The sequence below is a fragment of the Microcebus murinus genome, chromosome 12 (genome assembly GCF_040939455.1).
Source record: "Microcebus murinus isolate Inina chromosome 12, M.murinus_Inina_mat1.0, whole genome shotgun sequence".
NCBI classification, from domain to species: domain Eukaryota; kingdom Metazoa; phylum Chordata; class Mammalia; order Primates; family Cheirogaleidae; genus Microcebus; species Microcebus murinus.
The window spans coordinates 32,398,371-32,415,698 of NC_134115.1; the positions used below are offsets into that span (position 1 = coordinate 32,398,371).

The 17,328-nt window shown below is 32.1% G+C and overlaps 1 protein-coding gene across 5 annotated transcripts in view; it reads right to left on the reverse strand.

The window, feature by feature from the left end:
• The window catches only part of RFX3 (regulatory factor X3), a 290,574-nt gene that overhangs the window by 61,211 nt on the left and 212,035 nt on the right, over nucleotides 1-17,328 (reverse strand). For all 5 annotated transcript variants that reach the window (XM_012737587.3, XM_012737571.3, XM_076008666.1 and 2 more), the window contains 2 exons: nucleotides 13,114-13,295; nucleotides 8,916-9,035 (listed from right to left, as the gene is read on the reverse strand). In XM_012737587.3, coding sequence (XP_012593041.1) covers nucleotides 8,916-9,035; nucleotides 13,114-13,295 — 302 coding nt within the window. The remainder of the gene's footprint in view (nucleotides 1-8,915; nucleotides 9,036-13,113; nucleotides 13,296-17,328) is intronic.

Here is a 17,328-nt window from a genome sequence, read left to right on the forward strand (position 1 = left end):
TTTCCTTTGTCCTACACAGCATTTAGTAAACTATGGATACTTAATAGGCAAAAATATCAAAGGAAAGTAGAATTTAATCAAAAAAGAAAATGACATACATTCCTTTTAGAGCATAAGTTTTGAGAGGACAGATGCTATGTCACAATCTATCTGCCCATAGTGCTTAAGAAGCCTGTAGCCTATAAGCAAATTTATCTTCTTTCCTTAGGAAGACGGAGATAGCTGTTGGTATTATAAATGCTGGGAGTTTCTAAGGGTAGCAGATAATATATTTTAAATAAGCAATCAAAATCATGATGTGTTATAATTAATGTATGATTATGTTTAATAATAATGATATTGAAAAGCATTAATTAAAGATATACTATAATATGTCGGAGATGGAAAATGCATCTAGATCAAATTTTAAAGGGGAAAAAGGAGATAAGCTGATAGGATTGGGAGAAACTGTGCAGGTCAGTACTTAAGAAAAGGTCTTACATAGTAGAAATAAAGAAAACAAAAACAGAGAAAATATAGTCAGAACTGGGAAATGTTTCCATTCTAACCATAAGAGGAAGAGTAGCAAGGTGAATGGTGGACTGAAAAATGGACAAAAATTGAGCAAAGGGACACTATGTGTATCCATTCCTGGTTGTCCCGGCCATAGGACCTCTGTAAGCCAGAACCTTATTTTGTGCCTCCTGGGAAAAGACGTTGGGACAAAGTCTGGAAGCAGTATGTGCCATAAAGAATGACATCAGGAAGGGCAGGAATATGGTTCATGTACAAGAGGGTTAGTGTGAACCCTCTTAAATATAAGAGAACTTCTAGGTAGTGCTGATTTTTGCTTTTCCTTCTTTGAATAATGAATCATGTATTGGTATATCCACAGTGTATTGCCTGGCATTGGATTGGTACTTAGAAAAAAAATCCTGAGAAATCAGAAATATTGGGCTGAGAAAAGCTAGCTGTTCATTCTCCTGGTACTCTGTCTAAGGAAAACAACCTATCCCTACCATCACCTCAGAGGTTTGCATCTTCCCAGAGAAGGAAGTTTAAAAGGAAGTCAAGAATAATTACATTAAAAATAGGCTAAACAAATACCTGTGGTAACTGATTCTTGTTAGAAGAAATGGTTGTAGATGAATATCATTGGTTTTGTTTTTTTATTTCAATAGATTTATGGGATACAAGTGGAGCTTTATTACATGGATATATTGCATAGTGGTGAAGTCTAGGCTTTCAGTATACCCATCACCTGAATAGTGTACATTTTACTCACTGGCCATTTTTCATCACTCACCCCCACCCCGAACCCTTCTCCCTTTGGAGTCCCTAGTGTCTATTATTCTACTCTGCATGATTTTAAAACCTAATTGCATATCAAGCCAAAAAATTAAAAAACCTACCCTCACCCTAGATCTACCCTCTAAAATCTTGAGAACAGGGCTTAGGAACTGGTTCGTTTAACAAGCTTCTGATATGTTTCAGTAGCTGGCACAGCCTTGTCCACAGCTCAGTGTCGTAGAAATATACCAATTAATATTAGAGAAAAGTCATTTTTAATAAAACATGCCATCAGTTTAATTTTTTCCAATAAACTACAACTGGGATATATAATAAATAGCTTTGAATGAATATTCAAAGTAACATATTTCATTTTATCACATCATCTTTACATATATCAAATCAATATATCTTTACATATATCAAATCAATTTAACAAATATTTATTGAGAACTTACTATGGGCAGGGTACTGTAGGTACATGGTTTTTAAAAGGCTGGTATAAATATAATTTTTCTAAGATTTTTTGTGTTCTATTGAATTAAATGATAATTCTACATTATCTTAACTCTGGTTGAATTTCAACTGACTTTTAAGCATTGAAACATAAGTTTTAGATTTTCTGCCTCTCTATATTTTAATAAAATAATTACTGTAAACTTACCAAATTTATTACATTTGGAGAATGATAACAAAACAAGCCCTTTCTGCTGAATGCCTTAAAAAAAACTGTTTAATATTTAAGTATATTCCCATCCATTTATCCCCATTTACTTTACGAATTCATTTTTAGATTAGGTTTTCCCATAGTAGACTCTTAGTGCTCCTGTGTTGTATGTGCTCTGAGAAAGACCTGTACAACATCAAATGAAAAAACAGCACTTGGTTTAAAAATTAGTAAGAAGCAAATGATAATTTTAACAGCTTGCAACTCCATGGGTAATCAGAGCTAAAGTTGTTAATGATTAAGAAATGAAAGAAACTCTAATGCTTTAATAGCTGACTGTACACATGAAACCTGTCACTAACACAAGAAACTTAGAAAATTATTAGGAATCTTCCCCCATGGGGTTAGTCATAGCTGTATTTAGGACTTGGCCAGTTATAACTCTACTGTAAAAGTAATATTCTGTCAATAATTCACATACACAGATACTAAAGCAGTCTAACGGAAGGCAAAGAATGGTATGTATTTACCATCGCATTCAACTAACATTACCAGGTGGAAGGATTTTTAACAGACTAAATAAAGTATTTGGAAAAGTTTCTTCAAAGTGGCTGAAAAGTGCACACATGAAATGCAAAATATACACTGTATAGGCAAATAAAGTTATTATTATAATTCCAAAAAGTACACAATCATATGATTTGCATGAACAAAACAAAACACTGAGCGTACAATCAGGGCAAGAAGCTAGAATGTTCTATTGGAATCTTGCAATCCTCTTCAGAAAAATTTTCCCAGAAAGTGTTTAGATGACTTGGTGTCTAAAATGAACCAAGTGATATAAACATTAACGGATCAAAACAAAATAGTGAATTTAAAGAGTTCCATTCTTTTAGCATAGTAACTGACTCTTTGATTTCACATCGAATATATCTATAATACATCTAAATGATTTATAACATCAACCCCAATGGTTAATGATAGGTATCCCATCTCTTCAATTCTTGTTGGTGGCTCTCTAAGTATTTGTCTCTGCATTAGTGGTACATCTATGATTTGGCAAGGAAAGGAAGGAAAAATTAAATTCAAATGCAGTAGTTATGTTAATTGCAGTAGGGAAAGGAGGGGGTTGTAGCTGCTGGCTAAAATGAGAGCTGTGGATCATTCATTCATTTAAAAAATATTTATAGCACACTGAGTATGTGCTCAGTGCTTTCCCAGGTGCTGAGGATGCAATGCTGAAAGAGGCAGGCATGATTCCCTGATTTCACGAATTTCTTCATTGAGTCCTCTTAGCATAGGTGATTTATGGATAACCATACAGAACTGATACATACTTGCTACAAATATGCATGGCACATCTTTTATTTATAGCTGGCCCTATCTATTAAACAGATTCTAGAAGAATACCCCTCCCCATCTTCTTTATTTAGAGAATGACAATCTGGGTGCACCTGATGCCAGGATGTCAACAGTAACAACAACAACAAAAAAGTCATCTGAGGCTCTAAGAAAAAATAAATTAGTGAGCTTCTTGAATACAGCAAAAATAAATGGGCCTTCGTTCCTTTATTAGTAAATAACAATATAATTGCCAAATGAGAACTTGCATATAAAGTGCTTACTGATAAACATTTAAAATGTTCAATAAACACTGATCATGAGAATAAGTAAATGGTGACTGCTACTATTATATTATCAAGCTTTACATGAATGATTATAGCTTGATAATTACTGAGTTGTGATTATTTATGATCTCCTGTTTTCAATGGAAAATATGATCATTACATCAGGGACCAGCGCAGTGGCATAGTGAACTTTAACTACCTCAGTGCCAAGATTCCTTGTTTGTGTCCAAAAGCCAAAGGCACAGGCAGCTGATTATTTTCAGCTCCTGTTACCCTCAGCTGCCTCAGAGCAAATTAATGACCCCAGGGAATTCATGGTCTAGGAAAGAAATGATAAACTATTAACATCAATCAAAGTTGGAAACCACTAGCCTAGAGGTATAGAGAAATGGAAGCCAAATCTGCCCAATTGCCAGGCTTCCTTCTCCTCCAAAACACCTGGAAATTCCTTTAAATTTTTCTCTAATGCTTATAGTATAATAATGATAACAGTAATAATTATTAGTAATTCTTAAATGTTCCCAGTTATAAAAAAACTTTTATATACTGTTTTCCATTTGAACTTCAAAACATTTGTGAGGTAGTCTAATTATTATTAATTTCCATTTTGCATATGAAGAAACTGAGGCTCAGTGAGGTTAAGTCATATACCCAGCAGAAGTGCCAAAGGAACCTGTACTCAAATCCCCATTTTACAATTCTAAATACAGGGTTCTTTTAACTGATCTATGAGCCCTATATTAAGAAAGGTCATCTAATGACAAAAGTTCTTGGATTCCCTCCTTTACTTCTTAGGAACATGCATGCTTTTACATCTGTCTATAGCCAAAGCAAAAGTATCCTTGCTACACTATCTTTCCAACTGACTTTTCTCTCTCGCCCCTTAGTGACACAAAGGTTCATTCTTTTCCAGAATCCAGTTCTTGTGTAGAGACCATGCAAAGAGGCAGAAGTGACATATTTACTTACCTAATGGAGTAAACTCATTAAAATACGATTTCTCCCTTTATTTCATATGCAAAAATTTTATTGCATGTATAAGTTTCTGTTTTGGTTATCTTACCTCTTTGAGGGTAGAATTCTTACAAGAATAAAGAAAAGAGGAATGAGTTCTTGTTCTGGTTGCTATATGATTACGGATAAGTTATCTACCATTTATGGACTTCAGTTTTCTCATCAAGATGGGTTGGACTAGGTGATCTCTTCCTTCTAGCTTTAACATTTTATGATTCTGTGATATCTCTTTTAGATGTAATACATATATTCTATATGTGAATGACAGCTGATATGTATTTGTTGAAGAAATGATAAATGAAATTTAATATTTTGAGAATGGCTACTGGGATCAAACACAACCAAGCACATTATCCAAAGCACTTGGCTCTAATCTACCACTTTTGCTACTAGGATTTGGAAGAATAACTAAAATATATGTGCCAACACTCTCTACATATTTCTTTTAAAAAGTATTAAAAATAAACTGTAGTGAACACTTTTACTTAGTTTGGAGAGCTGAAAATTACTGACCTTCTTTTTGCTCTATAATAGCCCAATCTATTTATTATCTAAATTAGGGTAAGTAAATTACTCCATGAGTAAATTTCCTTGAAAACAAAAGATTATTTCATTTAAGTGCAAAAATTATTTTCATATGAAAATATTTTCAACAAAAGATATTTTAAAAACCATTACACAGCTCTCTTGCCTATTTAACCAGGGTATTTTATCTCTTCTTGATTACCCATAATGTTATCAATATTCAAAACAGTTATTACATTGTGTTAGATTAGATTCTAGTCTTGAGAGTGATACCTGATAGACATACTGGAGTACCTAGGTCTATTTGTCCCTCCACAGAAGGTCCAGAGACTGCTGTATTGAAAAAGTAAACAGAGGACTCTGTTTAGTTATATATCCTCTTGCCAGCTGTCACGTCCCATGATTGCCTAGGAATCAAGTGGGCTCTAATCTGCTCCCTTATTTTAGGTAAATGGCTTAAGCATGGCTTCATATTTTCAATTAAGTGAAACTATGGGCTCTGTGACATCTGCTTTCCAATCAGAAGCTGTTTCTATTTATTTTCAGACACATGGTTATGTTGCATACAATGATGTTGCTGGGAATCTGATTTGTAGATAAGTGGAAATTTCTTCTACCACCCTATCAAATCTTCAAGTGAAATACCTTATATAAAGGAGCTCAAGAAATTCTAAAGCTATATAAAACCATAATCATTAATACCCCTAAATTGGGGTATTGAATAATTCCAAATCATCAAAAAATTTATAAATTAGGCTCTAAAACTTAATTTTAATTAACAAAATAATCACTGCATATACATCTATTTTTTTCACTATAAGAACATGTGAAACATACAAATTTACATTATGGAAGATCTATACACATAGATGCATATAATAAACCTTAAAGTATTTAAACAATTTGAATATTCTGAAATATTGAATACTAGTTCTTGCTATAAACTATTTTAAACCTTTCACATGTCACTTGTATTTTAAAAAAAGAATGGCAGTCTATCATATAAATTTTAATATATTCAGTAGAATCATTTGAGTTTTGGAATCATCATTTTTAAAAGTTTGTAAGTCATAGACAAATGAAAAAAAAGTTATTTTCTCATAATTTCGACAAATACTCTTAACTTAGTCCTTACATCCAGATCTATGGAGAGAAACTTCTCTCTTATCCAATATTTCTGCACAATGGGCTAATTGGCTTCAGTTAAAGGCTATCAATGTTGTCAGATTCCTACAGAGAGACAACAGAAGACTCTTGCTGCCCCACTCATCCCAATGTGAGGCCCATGCACAGTTGGTAACACTAACACTGCAATCAGTTAGCAAGACACCATTTCAAGAGCAACTGTCCATAATCCAAAAACGTGTATCATTAAAAACACCTAACAAATTAAAAGAAGGTTCAGTACTTCTTTGGTTCTCTAACATTCTCGCTTCATAAGAAATAAGAATCAAACTCAATTAAGAAGCTAAAGTCAGCAGAATTTATTAATATGACTATAATTTTATATACTTCTTAAATACATTCATATTTTTTCTATTTCTAAAAGCAATTACAACTATACTGAGATGGCTTACTAACTTTTATAGCTCTGGCATCTGTTTCAGGAGGAGACCATGGAAAGTCCTAGGTCTTGCTTATCTAACTCAGGCTTTTTATAAAGAATGTCTCTTTAAGGCTTCCATTTTTATGAAAGCTTGCTAGAATTTCTTAAATCACAGAAGAAGTGGGCTTCAGCTGTCAGGTACAATTTATCAAGTTTTTATTCATAATTAAGCTTTAGTATATATTATTTCTGAAGCAAATTTTTTTTTTTTAAATTTCACTATCATCTCCACTGGGTAGTGCTGCTATGCATGAGTGCAGGAATCACAGCAGAAAGCAAAAGCTATAAGTGTTGCCGCTAACAGACAGAAAAAACAGTTATAACCCAAAATAATAATTTATTACAACTCACATAAACTATCTCCAACCATATAAGGTACTATTCTACAATTTACTTCACAATTTTTTTCAGAGCCCTTAATATGTTTCACTGGCTACATATCAAAAAATTAGGACCAGCAATTAAAAAAAGAGATTGAGACTCTGTGAATAAAAAACCTAAAATCCTTGAGATACCTTATATAGTAGCCAATTGTGAACTAAGTCTTTAGTCTGGAACACTTACACTGGAAAAATGACTGTGTTAAAGCCACTTAATAAGTATCCTTACCTCCAGTCTCTTTCCATTAAATATGTCTTGCCCAAAATCAAAAAGTCATCTCTCTAGAAAAAATCAAAGTTTCATTGTTTTCTTCAAAGCCTTACATAGCTTCATAGCTATGTTCTGCACAAACAACAAACTTATTAGCTTCATATGCAACCAAATCCCTTAATACATGATCCAAAGTACTTTTAAATCTCATCTCCCACTAAACTACTCAATGATCTCTTCAACTCTCCTTCTGTAATACCAACCTCAACAAATCAGGGACCACTTCCCAAAGATATCATAGACTTTATGCCTAAGTGCATCTTCCCTCTGCCTGAACATTCCTCTCTTTTTATGACTCCTCTAAGTCACTACGCAAATAGAACTTTCTCTACGCAGCTTCCCAATCCTCCCTGTCAGAATTTACTGAAAATTCCTCTGTATTCTGATAGTTTCTTGATCAAGGCTCTATTTTAGCACTACTCAGATTGCATTCCTTTTAATTTTCTATTCCCCATGTGCTTCCTCTTCTAATTTCAAAAGGTAAGAACTACTCTGTCTTATCTCTGCCTGTAAGACCAAGCACACAACACAGTAGAGACTCAATCAGTATTTGCTGACTAAATAGATAAAAGACTACTGTGTGATATATTCTTTCTCTAGCATTGAATTAGAACTAATGTTTCTGACTAAACTAGTATGGACGTGGAGATCTGGCCAAGGCAACTAATCATTCCAGATCAATAAATTAAGACCTATGCAGAAGTCTCCTTTCTCTTACCTAATGAAAAGAAAAATCACAACTACTGTCATGGAGGAACTATGCTGGTAAAGAGAGAGGGATTTTTCATTTTATTTACTCTGAATTGTGACATAAGTCACATGAGACTAGAAAGGTCTTGGCTATGCAACAGTATCATGGGCTTGTATAAATCATTTAATCTCTCTGGGATTCATCTGAAAAACAAGGCTATTAATCCTTTGATTGTCATAAGGATTAGACTGAGGTATTTTTCAGACTAGACTGAGATATACCTCAGACTAGACTGAGGTATTTTTCAATTCTAAGATCTGTGATTCTATTCATCTAGCCAGCCAGCCATTCTTCCATCCATCCGTCCATCGCTCTATCCATTCATGAATGCTTGAGAACTCTTACAGCTCTAACAATGGCAATTCTATATCTATGAAAATTGGATTCAAAGAACATGTAAGAAGTTCCAAACATTCTACAAGAATTCATATTGTGTCAAAAAAGAATGACTTGAGAGACGTGCAGAATAGCAAGTCAGAAGCTCATGAATACTGAAATAAGTTTCTCCAGTTGGTATTTGCTTGGATATGCTCCTTATGTTTTGTGTTTCATTTCCCTGTCTGAACAGTTTGGTATGTTGTACTTAACCTAAAAGGGGCCAAACAGGCTGACTGATAAGTAATTTTTAAAAATTTAGAAAACAGATAGGATCATTGAAATTTTAAATCGTATTTAAGAACTATCCGTAGTGAAAGCATGCCAACAGTAACAACATTCTTTTGCACTTAGGTATTTGTTCAGAAAAAACCTAAACAGCTAAGAAATACACAGCTTTGACATATCATTGATAATTCCAGAGTCTACCTTTGTTTCTGTTGCATGGGTTGTTGTCTCATAGCCATATACTGCATGTCCTCTTGCAGACGATTAAGAGGGGAATCTGGCTTGACACGAATCCCATAGTAATGGTACTTGGAGTTTCCTCTTCATAAAAGAGCAATGAACATTGGAGACACAAAAGTCAGTCAAATTAATATTCATATGAGATGTCCATTTAATTTCACATTTGGAAAAAGTAGGTAAAAGCAGCATATTAATACTACCTATTTATGATTTACTTATTCTGTATACTTGTGTTTTTATGGTGACAACATTTGAAGCATAAAAATAAGATTCTGAATCAATCAGCTCAAGGCCCTAAGAAAATACTTCCTTATAAGCTTTCACTTAAATATTAGTCAAACAATCCATTTATTCCACTCAAGTTACATTTTATCTTCAAATTTATATTTTAAATTTAATTTAGAAAGGGTAATGGGGGGAAAAGATTTTGGCCAATAAAAACCCATTAACAGGATAAAGGGTTGCACAGTAAATACACATTTATTGTTAAATGGCTATACAGAAAAAGAAAAAAGTCTTAATTCTACTATTGTCTTGGATTGGTTCAACATTTTTCTCTTTACTTCAAGAACGCTGAAGTAAGTTAACATCACTGTTACAAGATGCTGTGGTGAAGTCTGTTATTTAATATTTTAAAAACTAAAAAGGAAGTAGGAATTTAATTTATTGATTTTGAAACATTTTATTAGTCTCTGTTTTATGGATTCATATCAACTTAGTAGGAAGAATATGATATGTCACAACAGATATGAGGAAACTTCTCTGTGAAAATGGCAAATTTCCACCTGGAATAAAAATGTCCTAATTTCTCCATGTTCATGAGAAAGACCATGTTTGCTATTAGAAATGACAAACTATTGCTCTGAATGGAATTTGCAAATTTTTGCAAAAATAAACATTTTAAATATGTAAATTCTTGCAAAGAGAAAATAGTTTTTCACAAGTCTATATATAGCAAGGCATCAGTACTCTTTCCAATTTTTTCTTTCATTTACAAAAAGAAATGCAAGAAGAGTGTGGATTAAATATTTTTAATAAAAATAGAGCAGAGTTTTACTTCCAAGATTATAAATGAACCCTATATATTTCAAAAGATGTTACTTAAATAATACTGCTAGTTTAACAAAATGTAGGACATCTAAATACCTACATGCTTTCAGCAAAATAAAGCAAATATGAAAACTTAATGCCTATAAAGAAAAGCATTCCACTTGCAGAAATTAGATCCTGTCACCAAAATACACTGCAGAATACAGCAAAAAACAAAAAAAAATATTCATGCTAAAAACCTAAAAACCTAATTTGTAGCATTCTCCTGTATAAACTGGAGGATGGTCAGAGTAGAGGTAGGGTAGGAAGTAGGAGGCATTAATTATGAGACAAAACTACAGTGTAAAACGATGTCTCTCTTGTGAGATCCCAAATGGATGGGGTATCTAGTTTCTTTTCAGTTTCCTACAATTTAGCCCTTTGGTTGGGTTAGGAGGGAGTGTTTTGGTTTTTGTTTTCATTTCATTGGGAATGGCTGGGGAAAGAAGCATATTCATGGTCATCAAAGTTGATTTGGAGACCGGGATCTAACAAAAGGTACCTTTTGCTCTGCATTTGTTTAAGACACAGTGATTTTATTTACTTTTTATTTACTCAGGTCCAAAAACTTTAGAAAAGATCTGGTTCTGGTTTGAATAGTTTCAACAGATACTATTATTGATGGATAACAACAGTTCTGCATATAGTTCACTTAAAAAAAGTATTTGATTTAGTTTGCCTCATAATATATACTCATTTCCTTCTGTTCCTTGGATTAGGAGTATAAAGTAAATGCTAAAACAGTTTTCACTGTAGAAAGAATCTCTGGGATTCACCCCCACCATTGTCAGTTTTTCTACATCAGAGTTCTTCTATTTTCTTAACACTTCATTTGTTTAAAGTCTCTCCTATAGTATTTATTTTCTCTTTATTTTTCTAGGCTTTGCTTTACATCCCTAATTGCAAACATTACATACAATTATAAACGGAATAGGAGACATAATTATTACATAGTAAGGGAGTGGGAACCCAGACCATCAGACAGTAAAAGCTGTAATATTGCAATATGTACTTACGAGTATGGATTCTACTCATTCACAAACCCAAACAACCCCAATTTTGTCCCTTTCTATTTTAAAGATGTGTTTCAAGGTTTGAATGGAGCCTCAAAATAGGACCCATTGAAATCCCTTTCAGTAACAAAAGAAGCACAACAATACAGCTATTAGAATGTTGAATAAAGCCCAGAGTTTCAAAATATTGGCATGGTATGCCTAACTATAGAGCTATCAGCTAAGAAATAGGAGTTAGGTCCCCAAATAATGATTTTTTGTGGTTTTGGAAAAAAATACTAGAGAAACAAAAAGCTTTTTTAAAGGGAATGAGAGCTATTCCTTTAGTCTGAATAGAAAATCATATTCTCCAGTTTAAAATATACTACCTTTTCACATATAGACAGAAGAATACATTTATAAGAAAGCTGAACCTCTAGCAATCTGAAAGCTGTACAATCATTTAAAATGCAACGGGAAGGGAATAACTCACACTTTGAATACATACAGACCTTGTAAATCTCACAAAACTGATACAGTGAAGGGGTTTATGACATGCTACCCCCAAATATAGCATTTGAGGAAACAGCAGCAGTAGGCCATACAAATTAGAAAAAATTTCCCTGACCACTTTCTCCTCTGGAGCAGGCCCTAAAACCTAGTTTGCCTTCCGTGAAAAACAGGTCATGAAATCCTTCCAGAGAGTTCCTTCCTATACCTGGTCGAAAGCAATGCCCTTATTTCTAAAGACACAGGGACACAGAAGAATCTAAACAAACAGGCCTTGCTGAGTTCTCCCCAGTTTATTACCATTAGATTATATCTGTTTTGCCCAATTATATTTCTCCAGAACTATCTACTTGTTCATCAGAAAGCATAAAATATACAGTTTTCTCTATTTCTTTAGGTCTTCATTTCTGAAGGCTCCCTGTCATGTAAAATTTGTACTAACTAAATTGGTATGCTTTTCTCTTGTTAATCTTTTATTACAGGGGTTTTAGCCATGAACCATATGATGGATGAAGAAAAAGATCAATCTATTTCTCCCCTGTAACATTCACTCCTCCTTTTAGTATAAATTTATAATGAAGCCAATTACTATGGTTCTGTTTATTTTATTAAGATTAAAAACTCTTTTACTAAATACTGTGAAGTTGTGATTTATAATTAATTAAAGGTATATCATCTACTGTTATACAGTATGCAACCTCTATTTTAATGCTATTTATATAATTTCTGTAAGATTTAAGAAATCAACAGTATTCATATATCCTTCTGCCGAGCTACTTAAAATATTTATGTTATGATAATTTGTAGAAATTATAGAAAGACAAAAATGAAGCTCCACAGTTCTAAGTATTCTTTTCATCATATTTTGATTAAAGACACTCATATTATTTCCAAAGGAAGGAAAACAGTGAAACTGAAAGCTTCTTCACATTACTGGTTTCCATTCAATACAACTATACTGTATTTTTGCTTCCACACATGGGTTCACATAAAGAACAGGAAAAAAAAGGGTAATAATAGGTAAAATAGGACTGTGTCATCACAGAGGAATTCAAACACCTATATTTTGTATGTTTACCAAATGATTTTTAAGTGGTCCCCAGAAATAAAATGAAAAACTCAGCTTAATTTCTTACTCTGGTCTAGTAGTTATTTATACTGACAATTAAATGTAATGTTACAAGAGTCAAGAAATACATAATTTTTAATTTACTATGTCCCTTTATGTATCACCTTTAGTATGGTTATTTTCAAAAAGAGAATACAATGATATATTAATTTTTAAAGCATCATATGCAAGTCTTATATTAATAGGTTGGCCAGCTAATTTCTATATAGTTGAGAATCAGCTCCTCTCTTAGTGTTTAGGACAACACATCATTCTGGCATGGTAGTATTCATTGAATAATGACTTTTCCTTTTCCTGGGGATTTTATAAACTGAGCTCATTCTATATATTTTTTTCTTATATACTACCTGTAATCAAGTTCTTTTGCTTAAACAATATACCAAGCTGCTCAAGTATGAAAAAGAAACATTAGTTAATGATCTTATTTTTCAGTACTAACCTAGTGCCCAATCTCCTGGTTCGTAGCCCCATAAAAATTGACCTTATTAGTTTTCCAAAAGAGGCAGCATTGACTGGGTCCAGTTTGTGTTCCTGACAATGTCGAAGGTAGTGGTTGTATAGAGTGCTTCTGGGAAGGCTCACTCCTTCTGCTGTCTCGTAATTGTCCAACAGCCACTGGAGCTAATAAAAGTAAGACACAGTAAATACACAGAAATCATATAATTCGCCAAAATTTCTACTAGACACTGCAAACAAACATACAGAAATACTTAGAAGTTCTTCATCAAGTCTTACAATAGAGTAAACTGCTGTCATTCAGAAGCTGGTATAATCTGGCTTTAGGAATTCTCAGTAATACTGTAAATAGCTTAATATCACTTATGACCTCAGACAATATCCATTTCTTCAAATATTTAAGTATATCCTAGATATACTAATTTTCCCTGAATTGACTGCAACCCTGGAGATAAACACCTCTTCAGAGAATTCAAATCTATTAACTGGTCATAAATATCAAAAATATAATTGCTATAGAACAAAACATGTTGCCAAACCTTGCTAAGACGTCTTTAGTATCGGTGTGTTATAATACATAAACAGCAGGCTACCTTGTATGAGTTTTTATATTAAGGTTCTATTTATTTTTATAAAATTTTAATTTACTTATCTCAAATTACCACTAGATAATACAATAACAATATTGTCTAGTAGGACAAATTCTGCAAGAAGAATGGATGAAATTCAGTCATTTCTTTCTTAACTGGAAAGAAACTCACTAGACACTGGCAAAGAATTGATATGTAATGAAAAAGAATCATTTATTACAACCCTTTTTTTGCCTCAAAGCTTTTTTCCTACAATTTTGAAAGGCATAGTACAGTGGTAGTTGGTAAAGCTGTATCTTCTCAGCCCATTGTTCACATTTTAAAGTTTTATGTTGTCCTGTTATATTTTTTTTAAAAAAATAAATTTTAAAGCACATAATGTGCAAGAAATTTTAGAATATCTAATCTAGGTCTATATTATTGAATTTTAACATGGCAAAATCAAATTATTTATGTATTTATTTATTTACAAAAGAAGAACTGAAATAGACTTAAATGACTATATTAAGATCACATATTGTCTCTGAGTTTGGTTTCCAACTTACATTTCCAGTTCCTGATTATTCTAAACAAACTGTCACTTTCGCAAAACAAATATTTCACATTATCTATCTCAACAAAATTTCCATACAATATATAAGAGGTATAATAAAGAGCTAATATTAAACATGCAATTCAAGTTAAATATAAATTATGGAAGCCAAAAAACTCATTTGTTGAGCACCAACTATGAGTCAGGCAAAGTTCTAAGCATCTAGTGATGCAAAGATGAATGTGATCTTACCCTTGTCCTCTAGGAATTTATAAGAAAATGCTAACACTGATGATATCGACATTTAAACAAATGAAATATTTCTTCATTTTGCTTACATATTTTAAGATGTGTGATCAAACTTAGAACCTGAACTTTCAGACTTTTAATACAAAAATCCATTAAAAGTATTTTCAGAATTATTATTTTTAACCATGACAATTAAATTTTCCAAAACCATTTTAATTTTAAATATTACTACATGATGTTTACGTAATTAAATTTATGTCATTAAACACATAGTGATTGTTGGCTTAGAAAATATAGCTACCAAATCTACAAGACAGCAGAGAACTTTTAAAAATAAAATTAATGTTCTGGTCAGAAAGATGTGAAGGCCTTTATAGAAAACATATGCATATGAATATGTATATCTAAACATACATATTACCTCTGTAACATATACAACCTTCCACTATAAAACTTTAAAGAGATTATACAAAATAAATATTCATTTTTATAATGACAGAAAAATATTACAGACTAAAAAGAATTCTTTTGATATGAATCAACTGTAACCTTTAGGCAGTCAAATATGATTTCTAAGTATTATAAATGACACATAGAATAGGTTCACTATACATATTCATTTAGAATAAAAGAGAAGAGGTAAACTGGGAAATTAAGGTATTGAGGCTAAAACTAGTATTTTGCCTATAACAGTGAGACAACATGTCTGTTTAGTGTTTTTTTTTTAATGTTAAGACTTTATTGATTATGAGCACATCTGAGGGAACTACACATAAAATATGGCAATATAATCCTGACTCATATATTTCATACACATGTTGTGGTAAAATAATTGGGATTCAGAAGCACATGAGTGGTGGTACAGCAGCCCTAGTGAACCATATTGGACAAAGGTGCTGGCTCTTGTTTTGTGTATACATACTAGACAGAGAAGGGGTTAACTTTTAATTATATTCTCAATATATTAAAGAAAGCAATATAGGCCCTTAATATCAAGAATTGTGAAAAAAAATACTAAGGAAAAAATCCCCGGAAAGGCAAACATATAAAAAAAAGTAAATATTTTTTTGAAAAATAGTAATATTTTCCAACTAAACTAATGAAGTTTCCACATCCACAAACATAGAATACATAATATATGAGTTAAAAATGCCAAAGATATGTTTGTATGTATATCTAGCTATCTCATAAAATAATGCATTTTATAAAAGGCATACTAGTGATTTCTTAAATATGAGCAAAAAAATCAATTTTCCTTTTTTTGCTAATGTGTAGAAGATATATCTATATAGGAAATCTTAATTTAAAGAGCATTTTTTCAGAATTAGAATATAGTCAATTTCATAACAACTTTATTACCAAAAGTATACGAATAATAAAAAATAGATCTAATATAAAACTTTTAATATGATATAAAGCAAATGAAAATAATTTAATTAACCAGAAATATAAATAAAAAATTTGTTAAAACTGCCCTGTGCACTAGTTTTCTTGCAACATTTAATTACTTAGAAGTAGAGATAAATATCTAGAATGAGACTTACTCATTTCTCATGATCATGGAAATTATTGTGCAGATAAAAATTTTATGAAAGAATTTGGAAAAGTAAATCCAATAATGGAATATTTGAGAGGTACTATCAATAAATTACCTTTCATAAAAATGAAAACTAGTATAAATATGAAAGTTTCATATCAAATATTTTGAGTCCAACAGTATATTTACATTTATATATATTAAAGAATTAATCAGATGGCTCATAATCAAAGAAAACTTTTCACAGAAATAATGAGAGAATTATAGCAAAAGTTAGCATGACTACTTAGAAGCCTAAATCATAGTACTGATACCACAGCTGAACAAAATGAAGCTTCTGTTGGAGGCTGTACAGTCCCCCGAAATGATTAAGCAAGTCAAAACATCTGTACTGCTTTGTAAACTGTTCTTTTTACATAGTATATATTCTTAAAAACTCTTCATTTCTAAACCAGTTTTTTAAAATCTGAGTTTTTATATATGTACAAATATACATATCTTTCTATAAATAATCACTATAGTTAGAAAAATTCCACAAGAACTGGTGTTTTGGTTGACTATCTGACAGTAGCTAAGCTGTATTTTGTTCCCTGCCCCTGCTTGCAAGAGGAGGAACTTTATTCCTTGCCAGAAACCTGAAGAGCACATTGAAGAAACAGAAAGAAGTCAAGTGGAAGTAAAAGCCCTGAAAGGATGGAGGTGGCTCTGCTTCAGCCCTATGGGTCCCAGCAGAGAAGCCTGCCAATCTCTGCCCCATCTAGGGCTATGTCTCCTAGAAACGCACTGTACACGTGGAAACAGATTTACGGACATACCATATGAGAATTTGAGATTTAGCAGAGGATTATAATCTGTATTCTATACATTAGCATTTAACTTTTAGGTTTTAACATAGCGATGAAATGATAAATCAGACATCTGAGTTTAAAACATAGTATTAGAAAGCATTACTTTTATTGGAAGAGAAACCTGGCAGTTTCTGTGTAAGTGTAAGTGTAACCTGAAGGCAAACGCTCTGTGTGCTGCTCAAGAGAAGTTGATGCCTGTTATGATATATACTGTTTCCTTAGATCTTGTCTTTCATAAAATGTATTTGGAGATTAGAATTCAATACTACTAACATTTGGTAATTTAGAACTAAAATATTACCATTTCTTTTACTGTTTTATAAAATGTCTGGTAAAATGTTTGCTTACATTTATGTTTTAAAAGCCTATAACATAACCATAGGAACTTTTAACCTTTATCTTTAAAACCTGATCATTCTACTAATGAACTAACAAATTCATC